Raw genomic sequence first — 20913 nt, 5'->3', positions numbered from 1 at the left:
TTATATTTCCAACACTGTATACTCTGGATACAGAAAAAATACGGAGCGATGGTATTGGCTGAGATTCTGATATTGCACTACATACTGGCATTGAAAAAATTCAACCTTTTCGGTCCCTGCTTCTCTGCACCACCGGTTGAACACTACTGGATTGCATTAAATATTAGTTACTTAAACCATGTAACAAAAATGGACCTTCTGCGATAAAAACTAAAAGTTATCATGCTCATCCTTTCGGTTGCTTTAGTTTAGTTAAATACAAATACCGTATGTATCAGCGGACGTTCTTCTATTGATATCGAGCAGTGGTGATCATTTATTTGCGTATGAACTTAACTTTACTAAACTGCTGCTAGGTAATACCTATGATTATTAAGCACGAGGAGTGTTGTAATAAAGGAAAAACACATTCTCCTTAAATGAAATGAGCGAACACATTTGTCGAGTAGGTCCAAATTACTTCGCATTTACCTACCTATTTTGTTGTTGTTATTTTTGTGCTCGAAATAGCGATTTACTAACTATAGCAGACTATTACAGTAGAACTAGAAAAAGGTTTTATAGCTACATATAGCTTAAAGAAGTGCACTCGAGCCCAATGATTTCTGAGTTTTGTCATTTAATACTAGTCAAATTTTCTCTGGGGCAAGTTCAATACAATAAGATTTTGTTCCATTAATTTATACTCTATGGACAAGATGAAGCGTTGTTCGAAGGCTATCATTTAATACTTTTTCCGGCGCTTAACTAACATAATCCGGGTCTGTTAAAGTAAACGTGTTTGATGTTGCACCATGAGTTATTGTATCGCGAAATCTAAACCTGTGCATAGTTTGGGTACCTTCACTGTTTGAGCTTATAAACGAGTATCTCTACATTTGTGGAATAGTCCCCCAGGACCGGGTCAGAATATTTCGGTTTAACTTTTTGCCGATAGTCTGTACATGGAATCCAATCTGTTGAAGTTTCTCATGCTGGAGTATTTTACGTCCATCGAATATGTACGCCGGTTTCATCATCAACTGGTAAATGCGTTCGTAGTTGAGGTTCTGAAAAGGAATGGATTGCTGCGTGTAAGAAGTAATAGAAATAAGGTTAAAAAGAGTGAGAGTTGTTTTAGAGTTGGAGTTTGCGACGTTTTTTTAGATATGATCGCCATGAAATCCTTCACCAGCTTGTAAGTATTGAACGATGCACAGATATGATAAGCACACGATTTTGACATCACATGTAGAATTAGAAGTCAGTATCGTTAAGCTTTTATTTTTCAATGTTTTCATGTAACCGATATTCTTAGTGGCAAGCATTGAACAAGCAAGATAAATCTCAAACCAAGTCAAATAATATATTTAACTCTAATGCAGAAGCTCTATATAATGCACTTTCTCCTCCAAACAATTATTCTTTTTGGAAATGTCTAGAAATGAACAAATAAATATATATAAAAAAATATGGACAACTGGAAAGTTAAGCAAACAAATAAAGCAGAGTAAAACTATGTGATTTGTTGATCACAACAATGCTACATTTGTAGTACATAATTCGAAAATGCCAATATAATAGAATAACACATTTCAATTGAAGTCGATATAACGCTAACTCGAACCGTCAGTCCGAATCCCTGCCAAGCAAAAATAGAATATCTAATCACTACAACACCTTTAGTGATTAAATATTTTATTATGATTATTTACACAAAAGAGAATACAATATACAAAATAAAAGCGTTCGAATGATTTCGCATAACTGCGATCCTTATTAATAGGAAAACGTGCTGTTAAACATTTTGTAATGAGATAGGCATTTTTAGATAAGAACCGGTCATGCTTTTTATAGTCAGTGTAGATTGCGCTTTTGTCGCCAACGCGCGGAAATCTCTGCCACCAATAAACTCATTAATGTGCGCTTTCTGAAATTGTTCCGTAAGGCAATCCTATCGTTATTCCCATCAAAGTGTCAATGTCAGAATATATACCCAAGTTTATGGATATTTAAACAGTGGCTTATCGTTGTCCATAACTTTCCACACACAAAAATAGCATCGTTCCCCATCATGCCACAGAAACTCAATCCAACTCGTCAGAATCAGAGTAGCAGTACTTACAATGAATTCATCCCATTCAGTACAAATCACGATCGCATGAGTATCCCGCACTGCATCATACGGATCGGCAAGAATTTTCACCGATTTTTTCACCTGTTCGGGACTTTCGGCAACTTTGGGGTGTGTTAAATCTGCGTATATCTGCTCAGGCTCAACCTTCGGATCGTATATATTCAGCTGAGCACCTTCATCTAGTAGCGTTCGGCACACGGCAATTGCAGGAGTTTCTCGCGTATCCCCAGTATTCTTCTTGAAGGCAAACCCCAATATGGATATCCGCTTGTCAGTGACAGTATTGAACAGACATTCAATGATTTTTTGAGAGAATCTTTCTTTCTGGTATTCATTCATATCGATAACTTGCTGCCAGTAGGCTGCAACTTCTGGAAGATTAAGTCCTTCGCATATGTACACTAAGTTGAGGATATCTTTTTGGAAACAACTGCCACCGAATCCAACCGAAGCTTGAAGAAATTTTGGACCTATTCTTGAATCGAGACCAACGGCTCGAGCTACTTCAGAAACATCAGCACCAGTTGCTTCACATACGGCAGATAGCGAATTGATGGATGATATTCTTTGTGCAAGGAATGCATTGGCCGCTAACTTCGAGAGCTCGGAACTCCAAGTGTTGGTGGTAAGAATGTTTTTCTTAGGTATCCAGTGTTCGTACACCCAACAAAGTTTTTCGATAGCAGCCTTTCCTTCAGTCGTTTCCTCCCCACCAATTAAAACTCGGTCGGGCATAAGCAGATCTTCGATGGCAGTCCCTTCTGCCAAAAACTCGGGATTCGACAGAATGTCATATTTAACACCTGCAAAAAAAGGTTTTCGTATTAGAAAAGCACAAAATCATTGCAAATAAACGCGTATGAAATCACAACTAACCCGGTTTATGATTAGCTTTTAAAATATGCATAATACTTTCGGCCGCACGAACTGGCACAGTGCTCTTTTCGACGACGATTTTACTGTTTTGTGAAATATCGGCAATCATTCGAGCACAACGTTCCACGTACTTTAGATCTGCCGCACGCCCTCGGCCGTTACCGTAGGTCTTCGTTGGTGTGTTGACCGATATAAAAATTAGCTCCGCTTCTTGGATTGCCGTCTCGATATTTGTCGAGAAGAACAGGTTTCGGTTGCGGCATTGTTTGACAACCTCATCCAAACCGGGCTGAAATGAACGGAACAGCAAAATGCATCATTAATAGTGTGAATCGTAATGATTACCATCCGACTCTCCGTACGTTATTAGAGTTGGGTTGAGATTAAAATAAACTTACTATTATGTATTGATCGAATTGTAAAATTGTTTACTAATTGTGTATTAAAGGACGTATGTACAATGTTTAACATCCCCACTTGGAGTGGTCACGGCAACTTTTTTAATTATTGTGTGACTCGGAATTAACTACTATTATGCTACTAATTAGTTCTTTAAGCACTTCAATTAGGTGAAGCGTAAACTCAGCGTAAAATTACCGGAGTAAACTCATTTGTTTATTTGTTTATTTGCATCACTGTTTATAATCATGACTTAATTGTGTAATTGAATAGTAATTTCTTGAATCACTATATAGTAGCAGCTGCGGTTGCACGTTGGTCATGGTTTACCTTATAATATATCTAAAATCAGTAGGATATCATTGAATTGATTTGTTTCTTTTGCATTATAAGAATTTCCAAAAAGAAAACAGATGTAAGGCATGGAATGGTATCTTCAGTATGCTTCTAATTATTGGGTCTACTCTGGTTTTGTGTGGCACGACCTTGAAGAACCTATTTATCATCATGAAACGAAAATGAAAGAATAGTAGTGTATACCTATTCATAAAAATTAATTAAAGTTCTTCCCTTCGGATGAGGAAAACAGAGGATGGGCCCAAACTAGAAGTAGGCTGAAGAACTAATTTCGATAACAATTTCGGTAGCAACGAAAATTGATAGTGTTTTGTGTTGCATTTCAGGTTGTCTAGAAGGACTCGGCATAAAAGGAAAAGCTGAGGAATTGAGATCTTAAATATCCAATGTTCAATCAAATGGCAATAATTAGACCAAAAGATTATAAAAACGATGGATTTCACTCTCACATCGACCCGATAAATGGATTATGGATGTATCGATTTCATACCCGAAAATGCTCAAACGTGATTGGCTGGAAGCTCATGTAAATTCACTAAAATTGTTCAACTTTATATAAAACTTTCAGCAGTTAGCTGTAATAATCCATCTTTTTTGTGAAAACCACAGAATAGACACACTTCTTGTGAATCGAATGCAAACTAGCATAATCCGTACAGAACTTTTTTTTGTTAGATTATAGTCACTTTAATAGCTTGGGTCATTCGCGACTTCTGCGGGGTTGGGATTTGAGCCCGGGTCCTCGGCATGAGAGACGTGAATGCTAACCACTACGCCGAGACTGCCCCCGACCGTACCCGAGCAGGAGCCAATACCTCATCCATACCTAATGAATATCAAATTCAGCTATTATATCTAAATTTGATGTTCATTAGTAATCGCATTTTTACAAAGAATAACTTATATCTCGATGAGATATGATACCTCAATATGCTATTAATAAATTATTTTACGTTTTTGTACTATACCAAATGAATTACTGAATCAGCTATTCGAATTCCGATTATTTTTTCATTAACTGCATTTTTACAAAGAATGATTTCTAAACAGCTCATTGAGGTATAATACCTCAATTTGTCATTGATTAGTTATTGTGCTGTTATGTGTTATATCAAATAAATAATTTACTTTAGAACTGATTGAGTTATTGTCGTTCAAAATCTATCACTGTTTCGTGTCACGATCATTTTTGTTTTCGCAGCATAAAGTAAGACGTAGTCCTACGTCAAAAATTCTTAATTGGGCGCCATATTTCTGCCAGTCACCTGCCAGTTTTATTCGTATTTGCCAGATTTCCGAGAAAACTTATTGACAAGAAGGTTAGCACAAATCTTCCGATGACTGCGGATAACGTGCCGTCTGAAACATATACCGGTACTTTTTCGAAACCTATGTCCAGGTTGATGTCTTGATAGTAATGAGTTAAAACAAGACATAACAAATGGCTTCTTATTCGTCCCGATTCGTCGCTTTGCAAAATCCTTCTGAAACATACCATAACAATAAAGAAATGTACTCTATTTATAGATTATAAACAATAAAGCTTTCCAGCGATGTTTGGTGCCTTTTACGCATTAGAGCCAACATTAGGTAAAAGAAGAACATTGTTTTGTCACCTTCGCATTAGTTTATTTCTTCTTGTGCAAGCTCAATCTGAAGTTTATTCTTATACAGTGCACCAAAAACTGTCTTCAAACTGTATAAGAATCGTGCGATCCCGGCGAAAGGTAGCCGTATTGGTCCAGTTTTAAAAGAGAATTGCATCGTGAAAAATCATGTAATTTAAATACTTCATCATATTAACGTTTAAAATTAGTCATTTTTTTAATAAAAATATTTTTCCTCCAGATAAAAAAAAATCTTTGTTACGACTCCCCGTCGAATACTAATATCATTTAAACTAAGATCAATTTTCGCGGACTTTTGCCCCGTCTTACTTATACCCCGTTACCCAATTTGATGATCAAAGTTTGATCAAACCAAGAATCTCTGCCAGAACGAGAGCCACTAATGTATGGATTTGCTGCTGTTGCCTTTGCTACGCTACAGCAGCAGTAGGTTATTCCCAATTCCTACATACAGCTCACAAAATGATACAATCGCGTGATGGCCAGCATTAGCATTGAGTAACACATTAGTGACGTTGTTAAAGGTAGCTTTCTGAACGGATGCGAGATTTGTTTACTTCACCGGCAATCTGGGAACAGTATAGGCAATTTAATCAATTTCATCATTGTGTGTACTTGAATTGAAGCTGGTTGTTCTCAAATGACTCATCGATGAAACCCGGTGTCAAGGAATTCCTAACAGCTGACTTTTATGAATATTGAATGGACACATCTTCTCCAATCCAACGTAAAGAACGATCAATTTGAGCAACGAATAAAAAGTGTCTTAATATATGAATATTTATTAATATTAAACATTTACTTTTCATGCCATCGGGAAGTTTAGAAGAGCATATTTTTAAGGAATCACCTATTGGGGATCTTAATAATAATGAACTTGCGTTATGCATGCTGTAATACCGTGGCTCCAAGCTAATATAATTATAATCTGAACTCCAGTTATATACAGTCCAGTTATGTGTTCATATTAGAGAGTAGTCAAAGATTTCACAGCTAAGTTGTTTGAACAAAATTGAAAAAATCAAAATAAAAGTAAAACGGTACTTATTTGAAGCTTTTGATCGTTCGAAATTATCTCATATTTCTGGCTGTTTGCAACATTTATGCAATCTGGTTAGAGTAAAATGTAGCTTTGGAAATTCCTAATTGTTTGCTGTCATTAACTGATTTATATCAAATTTTTGGGAGTTAGTCCGGTAACTTAACACCAAGCAATTGCCTGTCTGCATTGGTGTTAAATTAACTATAATATTGGTTTTTTAAAGCATTGCCATCATTTCTTGTGAGTTACAAGCTGTCTATGTCCATCAAATATGTCAAAAATACAACATTAGAATTTTCAGTTTTATGTCTATCGATTTGTGCTATCAAACGTCGATTTAATGCGTAACTCTAATCTTTAAAACTACTTTAACAAGCAGTACAGTCAGCATTTAGTATTCAACTTGTGCGCCATACAGCTAAGGTATAGACCATTCGATGAATTGATTGCAAAACTTTACGTAGCAGGTGAACCGTGTGCTTACTTAGGTCATCATTTGTTTGATTTTCAACCCCTTGACTTTGACCATGAATGACTAAATAAAATATCATTTTTGGTAAGGTATTGGAAGGACTCTGCCGGAAATAATATTTACTCAAGCTCGCTAGTAAAAACATGCTTTTTCGAGTTTGTAGATTTAGTTTCAAGGTCATGGCTAGTTGGTGAGAATTATACTTACTCGACTGATGAGCAATAATGTCAGATACATGGATTCATGTCTTATCACACAGGTTTTTGCGGAATATAGGAGGAAGTACAGTTTTAAGGACGAAATTACTAGTAATTTCGCATATTTCAGTCTGAAGCGCATGTTGAACAGTGTAGCCAGAATCCGTGCCTCGAAAGCTTTATAATCAAGTGCTGATTAAATTCGGGGGATGAATTCTCATGGTAATGAATACCAGAGCAAAAAGATTAACCAGTAACGGCCCGGGAAAATGTTCCTGCCAAACACGAACAAACCGAGCAAACAGAAAAGATTCGCACAAAGTTTCTGGGGCTCTTCACATAGGATTCGAATGCTGTGCTTAGAGCACCAGGATTCTTGTATGAGAATTCCCGGGAACCCGTAACTTGAGAAAGAAATCGCCTTTACTATTAAATAGGAATCTTCTGGATTCTGAAAGCAGGAATCCTAATGTGTTATTATGAGAACTGTTCGCTGATGAGGTCCTTTATTTCAATATCTCAAAATACCGCTGAGATAATTTCAATCTTTGAATGTTACTAAAAAGATATTGGGTGCTTTGCCCAAAGTTAAACGCGGTCTAAAGGAAACACCGCGCCTGAAGCAAACACCGCGCTAGAACTGTTGCCAGAATGCTGTAAACAGGCATGTTGTTCACCTAACTGGGTCATCAAAAGTAACTAAATGATTTCTGTGTAATTTCTTCAAATAATATCAAAATCGACAAAAGCAAAGTCGTGGGCTTAAACCGTCATTAGACATTACCCTTCTTTATCGACAGACTTCGCAGCCGGCTGTTTAGAGTACAGGAAAATTACGGGGCCAGTGTAACGATCCTACTGGCTCTATCAAGCAAGCACCGCCTAGCCGAGATTCGAACATGCGACGACTGGCTTGTTAGACCAGCATCGTACCTCGAAGCTAAGTAAGCGATCAAAATCGACCTGGCAACTATGAAAGAGCATTTCATTTATGAGTTGCGCGGTGGATAATTTTCAATGAAACTCACAATATTTCTATAAGGGTTGCAATAGTGAAATGCTTGTTCATGGCACGCGTCTATTTCTGGCAGTTTCTTGCAAAAAGAAAAGCCTTTCATCGAAGACTTCAGAACTCAAGACTGGGCATAGTAGATGGCACAGCAAAGTACAGCAGTACCCAGCAAAGGACGATACTGCTAACGTTATCTCTAATCTCAAGGGAGTTACTATTGCTTTAAAGTGTTAGTGGTCGTAATTATCTGACACAATGTACGCGTGTGATGTTGATGTACGATGTCATGCAATGATGTCAGTGCAGTGTGGTAGTGATGTTAGAACGATGGCACATACACAGACCAACAGTTGCCACAGTCGTCCGTGGTGGGCGTTCAAACCCTGTCCGTAGAGATTTGACTGAATGCCAAGTTTGGAGTTCTGTAGTCTTCGCTTTCACGCTAATTTCCTCGATATGAAGAAATGTGGAAGTCTATATCACCGGATTCCGCGGATCTTATTTCGCCATAAAAACCTATTTTCATGAGGAATCCGAAGACAGGGTATTCGCTGATTGGACATGATTGTTTCTTGATGTATTGGTCAAATAAGTGAGATTTTATCGCTATAAAAGCTGGCCATTTTTATCAAAAATGAGATTTTTGCATTAATCGTATCTTTTGACGTAGGACTACGTTTTTGTTTACTATACTGGGACTGGGTAGCACTTTGTGAAAACGAAATTAAAAGTGTAATGTTTGAATGAAAGATTTCAAATGCTAATAACTAGTAAACTACTGAACGAAACTGAACAATTTATATGTCGTTGGATAGATAAAATGAACAGCAATTTTCTGGGGTGGTAAGAGAGCAATTTCAAGGAGAGCGTAAGTAAAGGGGGGCTCCTATCCAAAAGGAACACAAATTTCCTCATAACTCGAGAACTAATCAAGCTAAAGGATCCAAATTGAGCATGTGGCGGTTTTTGGAAGTAAGAATTTTTTCTATAGTGTACTAAGACCCCTTTCCCTTCTAAGAGGGGGGGCTCCCATATAAATGAAATACAAATTTCCTCATAACTTTCGAACTAATCAATCAAATGGAACCAAATTTGGCATGTGGGGGTTTTTTGGAGGCATGGATTTATTTTATAATGGTTTGAGACCCATCACCCCTGAAGATAAGGACTATCATACAAATGAAACATAGATTTTTGCGTATCTGCCATATTTTCTGTTATGTAACAACTGGTGAGCTGTGAAAGTAAACCAGTAAAACCTTCTCGGAGCAAGAGATAGTGAATCGACGCTTCTAACTTACGTGCCTATTACTATTCATGTCAAAAAAGAAGGACATTCGAATGGCACGTCATATTTGCGATGAACGTGCTTCGGCTTTAATGTTATTTGTAACCAATAACCCTTTTAAAGACCACAGGCGAGTTAAAGTAAGATTATTGAAATATGTCAAGCTACGTATAATCATATTTATTACAATAATCTGGGGGCTAATCATTCATTACTATTTCAACCTATACGATGCACACAAGTAATTTTTAAAATAAATTTTAAAAGAAAAGTGTCTCAATGGTTGCAGGCGTTGTACTTATGAATCCCCGTCCACGTATTTTCAAAGCCACCATTGCATGCAATAAAGAACTAAATTTGAATATTTCGCTATTCTCTTTTTAACATTCACTTAAACAATTTCACTTGCAGATTCTTATAAACATATTTATGCCACAAATGCAGTTTATATTATTTTTTTATCTAGTGATTTGATATAGTCTTACGTCAGCCTTTCGTACAACCCTTAGAGCTGTATACCTTGTAGTTTTTGCATAACTGTACTCAACAATTTTTAACCATTTTTCCATGTTGAATTTTTGGTTTGGAACAGAATGACCATTTTGTTTCGCATTATAGTGGTCCATGTATATGTGATTTATTAATAATCGAAATGCGACTATTTTTGATTTCAAAACAACATTGTAACACAACGTTCGACTTTTGCCCTTTAGACCTTTTCATCTGATACGCGTATTGTGAAGATATTATATTATTTTCAGTCCTATGCGGTCATTTTCAGACAACTGGAAGTCGCCCTCTTTGATTCCAAAATGGCGTCAAAGTACGATATTCCATGACCGGCCGTCATACTATTTCACCAATATCTTTTTCACCAATGTTGGGACAATGTATTGTCATTTGCAAGGAAAATTGTACCATCCAAAGTGCGATATCGCTCATAAAAGTGCTATTTTGCATTATATCGTTTCGGTATCTTCGGCGCACTTATTGCTCGGAAGATAACAAAAAAGTGCGCCGAAGATACCGAAACGATTTAATGCAAAATAGCACTTTTATGAGCGATATCGCACTTTGGATGGTACAATTTTTCTTGCAATTGACAATATGATGAAAGCTTACATAGTCGCTATTGCACGAAAGTTAGGACAACGACAAGATATCGTAGCTGTTCATCGTGGATACAAATGTTTCATGACAACCATGCTGTTGCTTGCGAAAGAGACACACTGTTTTAGTCAATACGTATATATTGTACGCAACAAAAGTAAACCTTGATAGTCTCGGTTGCATCATTGCTGTGTCGGCAGTGGCAGTGTCTGGCAGTGACCAAGGTAACGTTGGTAACTTACTAATGGTAAGCACTGTACGCCAGACGTCGGATCAAACTAAGCTTAAGTTTTCTTGAGTTTTTTGCTGATTGTCCCTTTTGTTCAAGTTACTGATAAAATATTGTCTTTAGCCAGCCGACTTGCGACAAACAGATATCTTATTGTATACCTGCAACATCAAGCCAAAAATTATCCTACTCATACCAGTCCCTTTATTTTGTTTTGATATATTCTGGTTGCTACGTATGTTTGTTTTATAGACAGAGAATAACCGCTCTTCGGTTTTGTTCTTTATTTTTGGGTATGAAAATGATATTTTGATTCCGTGATCACAGTGTGTCATGGAAATTATGCGCGCGTATCTATACCTATAAAAATGGATTTCTATCTGTCTGTCTGTCGGTATGTTCCTTATAGAATCGAAAACTACTGAACCGATCGACGTGAAAATTTTCATGTAGCGGTTTTTATGGCCGGGGAGGGTTCTTATGATCATAGTTAGAGACCCCTCCCCCCTAAGAGGGGTAGCTCCCATATAAATGAAACACAAATTTCTGCACAACTAGAGAACAAATCAAACAATGCCATATGGGTGTTTTTAAAGGCAAGATTTTTTTTATGGTGAATTGAGACTCCTCCCCTCTTTAGAAAGGGAATTATGACCTTTCTCTCATTTAAGAGTGTGGGGGGGGGCTAGTATTTTTATATGTATACTAGCTGACCCGACAAACTTCGTATTGCCACAAATTAATCTGTGTTGTACATAAATCATGAATCTTGGATGATCTTTGTCACAATCTCGAGTTTTGCAAGTTTCTGAGGAGTTCAACCTTAGATGATTCAGTTACGTAACTATGAAAGCATCCCAGGTAATTAATAAGCATCACCAATGCTATTTAAATGTAGGCTAATAAGCATTAAAGTCGCCTTAAATGCTAATTAAATGCTATTTTGGCGAAATATACAGCTACTTTACTGATAACCTTCTTATAGTGCTGACAATGCTAATTTACAGCTAATTACCGACACGAAGAATTTGAATACAATTTTAGATGCCAATTTACAACACCTATGTAGTCAAAAACATAATATACAACAACGTGCAGTATAAAATGCCAGATATGCTGATTTACTGCTTATGTTAATGCTTATTAGTTACCAGGAATGGGTAGTTTAATATACAAATTATACAGTAAAGTAGAAAACAACTCCCCTGTCCCCTCATTGCATAGCCAGAAAGCGGATAGTAATATTCGCCATGATTGTACAACATTTCGCCGAAAATCATTTTGCGAAAAACGTAAAGTGGAATGTACCATTTCACGGAAAACTTTTTTGTGGAAAGTCCCATTTCGCGATCCTCTCCTTACTCGCTGTCGCTCGTTCCAGGAAACCCAGGTAGACCTAGGAAAACAAATAAACCTAGACAGTAGTGATTTCTGCGGGGAGTTGCCTCCCCCCAGTGGGTGGCGCTTCCGACGACGGGTCACCGGCAACACTCGCGGCCGTCTCGTCCTGAATGATCTAGTGTTACTATAGATAGTTTTTGTGGTCTTGTTATTGATTAATGTTTTATGGAAGAGTCTCGAATTTCTCGAGTTGGATTAGTTTTTGAGTTTCGCAAAAATTTCTGTTTTATTTGTATGAGAGTCCATATCCCCCTACCACAGGGGTGAGAGGTCTCTAACTATCATAAAATAAATTCAAGACTCAAAAATCTCCTACATGCTAAATTTGGTTCCATTTGCTTGATTAGTACTCAAATTATAAGGAAATTTGTATTTCATTTGTATGGGAGCCCACCCTCTTAAAAGGGAAAGGGGTCGTAATACACCACAGAAAAAAAATTCTGCCATCTAAAACTCTCACATGCCAAATTTGGTTCCATTTGCTTGATTAGTTCTAAAGTTATGAGCAAATTTGTATTTCGTTTGAATGGAAGCCCCCCCCCCCTCCTAAAAAGGTAAGAAGTCCTAATTCATCATGGGAAAAATGGTTGCCTCCAAAAACACCCACATGCCAAATATGGTTCCATTTGCTTGATTAGTTCTCGAATTATGAGGAAATTTGTATTTCATGTGTGTAGAAGCCCCCCCTCTTGAAGTGTGGAAGGATCCTAATTCACCGTAGAAAATATTATTGCCTCCAAAAACCTCCACATGCCGAATTTGGTTCTATTTGCTTGATTAGTTCTCGAGTTATGGGGAAATTTGTATTTCATTTGTATTGGAGCCCCCCCTCCTAATGTGGGAAGAGGTCCTAATTCATCACAGAAAAAATTCTTGCCTCCAAAAACACCTACACGCCAAATTTGGTTCCATTTGCTGGATTAGTTCTCGAGTTATGAGGAAATTTGTATTTCGTTTGTATAGGACCCCCCCTCCTAAAGTGGGGAGGGGTCCCAATTCATCATTGAAAAAAAATTGTCTCCAAAAACACACACATGCCAAATTTGGTTCAATTCGCTTGATTAGTTCTCGAGTTATGAGGAAATTTGTATTTCATTTGTACAGGAGCCCCTCCTCTTAAAGTGGGGAGGAGTCCTAATTCACCATAGAAAATTTTCTTGCTCTCGAAAACCTTCACATGCCAAATTTGGTTGCATTTGCTTGATTAGTTCTCGAGTTATGAGGAAATTTGTATGGAAGTCCCCCCTCTTAAAGGGGAGAGGAGTTATAATTCCTCTTATAAAGAGGGGAGGGGTCTCAATTCACCATAGAATAAATTCTTGTCACCAAAAAAAACACCCACATGCCAAATGTTGTTCTATTTGCTTGATTAGTTCTCGAGTTATGAGGAAATTTGTATTTCATTTGTATAGGAGCCCCCCCTCCTAAAGTGGGGAGAGGTTCTTATTCATCATAGAAAACATTCTTGCCTCCAAAAACACCTACATGCCAAATTTGGTTCCATTTGCTGGATTAGCTCTCGAGTTATAAGGAAATTTGTATTTCGTTTGTATAGAAGCCCCCCCCCCCTCTTAAAGTGGGGAGGGGTCCCAATTCATCATAGAAAAAAAATTTGTCTTCAAAAACACACACATGCCAAATTTGGTTCCATTTGCTTGATTAGTTCTCGAGTTATGAGGAAATTGGTATTTCATTTGTACAGGAGCCCCCCCTCTTAAAGTGAGGAGGGGTCCTAATTCAACATAGAAAATTTTCTTGCCCTCGAAAACCTTCACACGCCAAATTTGGTTCCATTTGCTTGATTAGTTCTCGAGTTATGAGGAAATTTGTATGGAAACCCCCCCTCTTAAAGGGGAGAGGAGTTATAATTCCCCTTATAAAGAGGGGAGGGGTCTCAAATTACCCTAGAATAAATTCTTGTCACCGAAAACACCCACATGCCAAATGTTGTTCTATTTGCTTGATTAGTTCTCGAGTTATGCAGAAATTTGTGTTTCATTTGTATGGGAGCCCCCCCTCTTAGTGGGGGGAGGGGTCTCTAATCATCACTAAAACCGTTCCTGGCCCCAAAAACCTCTACATGCAAATTTTCACGCCGATTGGTTCAGTAGTTTTTGATTCTATAAGGAACACAGGACAGACAGACAGACAGACAGACAGACAGAAATCCTTCTTTATAGGTATAGATAAAAGTTAAAAATTAGCATTACGTACATATATACATGCTAATAAATCGTATTTGATGCGCAAAATTGGCTTATCCGTGGTATTTTGGAGGCGACATACGTGATGAGTAATAAACGTACGCATTTCTTCGATATAAGTAACTAGCTGACCCGACAAACTTCGTATTGCCACAAATTAACCTGTGTTGTACATAAATCATGAATCTCGGATGATCTTTATCACTTCTCGAGTTTTGCAAGTCCCCCAGTGGGCGGCGCTTCCGACGGCGGGTCACCGGCAACACTCGCGACCGGCTCGTCCTGAATGATCTAGTGTTACTATAGATAGTTTTTGTGGTCTTGTTATTGATTAATGTTTTATGGAAGAGTCTCGAATTTCTCGAGTTGGATTAGTTTTTGAGTTTCGCCAAAATTTCTGTTTTATTTGTATGAGAGTCCATATCCCCCTACCACAGGGGTGAGAGGTCTCTAACTATCATAAAATAAATTCAAGACTCAAAAATCTCCTACATGCTAAATTTGGTTCCATTTGCTTGATTAGTACTCAAATTATAAGGAAATTTGTATTTCATTTGTATGGAAGCCCACCCTCTTAAAAGGGAAAGGGGTCGTAATACACCACAGAAAAAAAATTCTGCCATCTAAAACTCTCACATGCCAAATTTGGTTCCATTTACTTGATTAGTTCTAAAGTTATGAGCAAATTTGTATTTCGTTTGAATGGGAGCCCCCCCCCCTCCTAAAAAGGTAAGAAGTCCTAATTCATCATGGGAAAAATGGTTGCCTCCAAAAACACCCACATGCCAAATGTTGTTCTATTTGCTTGATTAGTTCTCGAGTTAGGAGGAAATTTGTATTTCATTTGTACAGGAGCCCTCCCTCTTAGAGTGGGGAGGGGTCCTAATTCACCGTAGAAAATTTTCTTGCCCTCGAAAACCTTCACATGCCAAAGTTGGTTCCATTTGCTTGATTAGTTCTCGAGTTATGGGGAAATTTGTATTTCATTTGTATTGGAGCCCCCCCTCCTAATGTGGGAAGAGGTCCTAATTCATCACAGAAAAAATTCTTGCCTCCAAAAACACCTACACGCCAAATTTGGTTCCATTTGCTGGATTAGTTCTCGAGTTATGAGGAAATTTGTATCTCGTTTGTACAGGACCCCCCCTCCTAAAGTGGGGAGGGGTCCCAATTCATCATTGAAAAAAAAATTGTCTACAAAAACACACACATGCCAAATTTGGTTCAATTCGCTTGATTAGTTCTCGAGTTATGAGGAAATTGGTATTTCATTTGTACAGGAGCCCCTCCTCTTAAAGTGGGGAGGGGTCCTAATTCACCATAGAAAATTTTCTTGCTCTCGAAAACCTTCACATGCCAAATTTGGTTGCATTTGCTTGATTAGTTCTCGAGTTATGAGGAAATTTGTATGGAAGTCCCCCCTCTTAAAGGGGAGAGGAGTTATAATTCCTCTTATAAAGAGGGGAGGGGTCTCAATTCACCATAGAATAAATTCTTGTCATCAAAAAAAACACCCACATGCCAAATGTTGTTCTATTTGCTTGATTAGTTCTCGAGTTAGGAGGAAATTTGTATTTCATTTGTACAGGAGCCCCCCCTCTTAGAGTGGGGAGGGGTCCTAATTCACCGTAGAAAATTTTCTTGCCCTCGAAAACCTTCACATGCCAAAGTTGGTTCCATTTGCTTGATTAGTTCTCGAGTTATGAGGAAATTTGTATGGCAGCCCCCCCTCTTAAAGGAGAGAGGAGTTACAATTCCTCTTATAAAGAGGGAGGGGTCTCAATTTACCATAGAATAAATTCTTGTCACCGAAAACACCCACATGCCAAATTTGGTTCTATTTGCTTGATTAGTTCTCGAGTTATGAGGAAATTTGTATTTCATTTGTATAGGAGCCCCCCTCCTAAAGTGGGGAGAGGTTCTTATTCATCATAGAAAACATTCTTGCCTCCAAAAACACCTACATGCCAAATTTGGTTCCATTTGCTGGATTAGCTCTCGAGTTATAAGGAAATTTGTATTTCGTTTGTATAGGAGCCCCCCCCCCCCTCTTAAAGTGGGGAGGGGTCCCAATTCATCATAGAAAAAAATTTTGTCTTCAAAAACACACACATGCCAAATTTGGTTCCATTTGCTTGATTAGTTCTCGAGTTATGAGGAAATTGGTATTTCATTTGTACAGGAGCCCCCCCTCTTAAAGTGAGGAGGGGTCCTAATTCAACATAGAAAATTTTCTTGCCCTCGAAAACCTTCACATGCCAAATTTGGTTCCATTTGCTTGATTAGTTCATGAGTTATGAGGAAATTGGTATGGAAACCCCCCCTCTTAAAGGAGAGAGGAGTTATAATTCCCCTTATAAAGAGGGGAGGGGTCTCAAATTACCCTAGAATAAATTCTTGTCACCGAAAACACCCACATGCCAAATTTGGTTCTATTTGCTTAATTAGTTCTCGAATTATGCAGAAATTTGTGTTTCATTTGTATGGGAGCCCCCCCTCTTAGTGGGGGGAGAGGTCTCTAACCATCACTAAAACCTTTCCTGGCCCTAAAAACCTCTACATGCAAATTTTCACGCCGATTGGTTCAGTAGTTTTTGATTCTATAAGGAACACAAAACAGACAGACAGACAGACAGACAGACAGACAGACAGAAATCCTTCTTTATAGGTATAGATTATATACGGCAATATCCGATTAAGCCCGACCCGCTCCGTACTGCTATACGAATCTATGCTAAATATCATATGTATATCAGCTAGAGTTATTTCCGATAATTTTTGGTTATTGATGTACGATTTGGTGCTTGCTGGGGGGCTTCCATACAAATGAAATACAAATTTCCTCTTATCTCGAGAACTAATCAAGCAAATGGAACCAAATTTGGCATGTGGGGGTTTTAGAAGGTAGAACATTTTTCTATGGTGAATTATGAGCCCTCTCCCTTTTAAGAGGAGGGGGGGGGGCTCCCATAGAAATGAAATACAAATTTCCTCATATCTCGACCATATTTGGCATGTAGGAGTTTTCAGAGACAAGAATTTTTTTTGATGAATTATTACCCCTCCTCTGTTTAGGAGGGGGGGGGGGCTCCCATACAAATGAAACACAAATTTCCTCATAATTTGAGAACTAATCTACCAAATGAAACCAAATTTGGTATGTGAGGGTTTTAGAAGGCAAAACTTTTTTCTATGGTGAATTATGACCCCTCCAACTTTTCAGAGGGGGGGGGGGGCTCCCATATAAATGAAATACAAATTTCCTCATTACTCGAGAACTAATCAAGCAAATCGAACCAAATTTGGCATGTGTGGTATTTCGGAGTCTTGAATTTATTTTATAATGGTTAGAGACATCTCACCCCTGTGGTAGGGGAATAAGGACTCTCATACAAATAAAATAGAAGTTTTTGCGTAACTCAAAAACTGATCGAACTCGAGTAATTCGAGACTCTTCCATAAACATAAAACATTAGTCAATAAGAAGACCACTAAAACTATCTATAGTGACACTAGATCATTCAGGGCGTGACGGTCGCGAGTACCGGCGACCCGCCGTCTGAAGCGCCAGCCACTGAGGGCGGGATAGTCCCCCCGCAGAAATCGCCACCGTCTAGGTTTATTTGTTTTCCTAGGTCTACTGACCACTGTAACTTTCCTTCAGTTGGGTCCGAACAAGCGACGGCGGGTAAGGAGAGGATCACCCCTGCGACATGGTACTTTCCACGAAAAAGTTTTCCGTGAAATGGTATTACACCTGGCAGAGTCCTACGCAAACTCATTATTTAATAATAATTTTCCTGTACTTACTAAATACATTGAAAATATGCTTGTCAAGCAAGGAGGGGTGCGGTGGAAAGGCAATAACGAAAAACTAATGGTTCAAATTGCTAAATGTTCGGGACAGGCAAAATTTTGATGAATTTCAAACAGCCATAACTTTTACAAAATTGGACATTTTTGGATGAAACCCATTGCACACGGCGGGGAAATTTTTCTAGTTTTCCTAAAATATTTCAAAATTAGCAAAAGTCAACGGACACCAGAGATACTCCACGCTGTCTGGAGGTATGTCAAAAACTGATTTTTTTGATCGCCTGTATCTTTTTCTGTCATGAAAATTTATTCATTTTTATATTTGATCCCAAAATTAGATTTCATTTCCAGTCGATTGGTCGAAAAAGAACGGAAATCCGACGAGAAACAACCGAGATATGCCCATTTTAGTGAAATTAGTTCTGGAATTGTTGCCAGTAATGGCTTACCTCTATGATCATTTTAAAACATGACCAAAACCATTCCAATATGGATGTCAAACTTCAAATATTTACGAGGGTTGAAAATCCTGAAGTTTGACACCCATATTGATATAATTCGAATATTCCCTGAAACGATCACTTCCGCCGGGGTACCAAGAACCTGCTACAGGGTTGCCATGGAACGCTGCGGACCTGGAAATGCTCGCAGTATCAATGGTCATCAATGGCAAAACTTCATGTTTGATGCTCATATTGACATGGTTTGCGTCATATCCTAAACTGGCCAGAGTAATAGATGTTACTAGTACTGATTTTACGAAAATGGTCGTAGCTTGGTTGTTTCTCGTCGGATTTCCGTTCTTTTTTCACCCATCGACTGAAAATGAAATCTACTTTTGGGATAAAATATGAATATGAAGAAATTTACAGGATAGAAAAAGATACAAGCGATGACAAAAATCAGTTTTTGACATACCCCAGATAACCCGGAATATCTCCGGTTCCCGCCACTATTGCGAATCTTAAAATGTTTTTGAAAATTTAGAAAAAATTTCCCGTCGAATGCAATTGGTTTTATCTAAAAATATCCAATTTTATGGAAGTTATGGCCGTTTGAATTTCATCAAAAGTTTGCCTGTCCCGATCATTTTGTCCAACCCCTGTACATTTAGGTTACTTTCGAGTAACCTTTAGATTTCGGTTTAGTAAAAGGTAACCAACTTGTACCATGGGCGTGCGCATAAAACCGAATATCAATGTACCGCGCGTATAAAGTCACGCTTCTTTTCACATTATTTTCTTTTATTAGGTGTAAAGTTCAGTTGAGCGCAACAAGTATAAATTAAAGATGAGTTTTATGGACTAACATCTTAATTTCACATTTGGGCGGAACGCCACTAATTAGGATGCCGACGTTTAAAGGACGAAGTAAGTTGGCTATTGACGTCTATTGTTACATATAAAATAATACGTAACGCATGGCACTAACTAGTCCATGGACAGTTAGACATAGTTGAGACACATAAAACCAATAGCCTCAAAAATGTAACCACAGGTTGAAATCGGTGCAATGATCAAAATTATGAAATGATATCGAACGCCAGCAATCTATTACAAATCAAATTGTTTCAGCTGTTCTGTGTTTTCAGGAAATCGTAACATTTACCGTCATTTGAACATAGAGAATCTTGATTTATTGTTTATTTGTTTATTTGTTTATATTAAACTGGCTGAACGAGCAGTGTGTGATGTGAACTAAGGACAAAGATTATTTTTTTACTTATTTCTTTGACATGGTTCGATACAAAAGATCAAAAATACTGTGATCGTAATCAATCAATATTGATCGCGGAATAAAATTGAACTTTCAATGGCTACAGCCCTTTTGATGAAAGCATATGAATTTATCTAATTAAACGAAGCAAGTTCTAAGGGAAATCGCTGTAAAAAAAATAGCATGTCTTTTGTATTTTGTCAAGGCAATTATTTCGTATAAATTTAAAGAAATTAAATGTTCTTAATCTGGTGCATACCATTGCAAATATGTTTTCAAAGTCACCTGAAAAACTCGAGTTTCTGAAAAAAAGACCGCCTGTAAAATCTATATTAAATATGTTACTAGGATATCCTAAGAAGATCAGAGAAAGTTATGTTTTTGCTATCAAAATATATGCCAGTTTTGTTACATTTTTTGCGCAGCAAAACCACTAATTTAATTTTTATAAGGCTTGTAAAATGAATTATTGCGGTTTTGATCAACTACAACTTTGTCATTTTGTTTAGCTAATACCCAACCCATTTCCTGTATTAGTACAACGACCACTACTTGATAGCGAAGGAACTGAACTGAAACTGCTTTTACTGGGATACAAATCTTTTCCACTTCAAAAGTGAAGTGCAAACCCTAATTCAAACCATCTTTTAGGGATGCAGCATGGCCAAACGTACAACCAGTGCAATATAAAAACAAACGCTCAGATGCTACGACGATTTTTATGTTTTAACACTGATAAGAAGGCACCGCATGGTGAACATTTTTTTTATTTTGTTTTTTCTTTTAACCGCGTCGATGCCTTCCGAGAACAAGCTGCGGCTAACGGATGTAAGAAAAGCGGAATCATAAAGATATAATTCAACGTTCATATAATTTTTGTTGTAGCGCCACCAAGAGTTTATCGAGTTTTTAGAGACAAATCTAGATGTTCGATTTTAGGCCAACCAGCCACGTCAGTTAAAAGATAACATAATTCCTAGATATTTGACAGATATTTCATACATTTTGAATAACTTAACTAGCAGCGGTGTCCCATTAGAGAGACCCATT

At 37.7% G+C, this 20913-nt stretch overlaps 1 protein-coding gene across 3 annotated transcripts in view; it reads right to left on the bottom strand.

The window, feature by feature from the left end:
• Window positions 1–305: 305 nt before the first annotated feature.
• Window positions 306–20913, bottom strand: part of LOC128734348 (UDP-glucose 6-dehydrogenase) — a 51828-nt gene continuing 31220 nt past the window's right edge. For 2 of the 3 annotated variants that reach the window (XM_053828502.1, XM_053828500.1), the window contains 3 exons: window positions 2993–3281; window positions 2105–2919; window positions 306–1067 (listed from right to left, as the gene is read on the bottom strand). In XM_053828502.1, the coding sequence (XP_053684477.1) occupies window positions 873–1067; window positions 2105–2919; window positions 2993–3281 (1299 nt within the window). In that variant the 3' untranslated portion in view covers window positions 306–872. The remainder of the gene's footprint in view (window positions 1068–2104; window positions 2920–2992; window positions 3282–20913) is intronic. The other variant, XM_053828503.1, reaches the window with a different exon arrangement.

This window comes from Sabethes cyaneus, chromosome 2, assembly GCF_943734655.1.
Source record: "Sabethes cyaneus chromosome 2, idSabCyanKW18_F2, whole genome shotgun sequence".
Classification (NCBI taxonomy): Eukaryota; Metazoa; Arthropoda; class Insecta; order Diptera; family Culicidae; genus Sabethes; species Sabethes cyaneus.
Note: the sequence above shows the minus strand (reverse complement) of the source record. Positions and strands in the feature narration are given on the sequence as shown.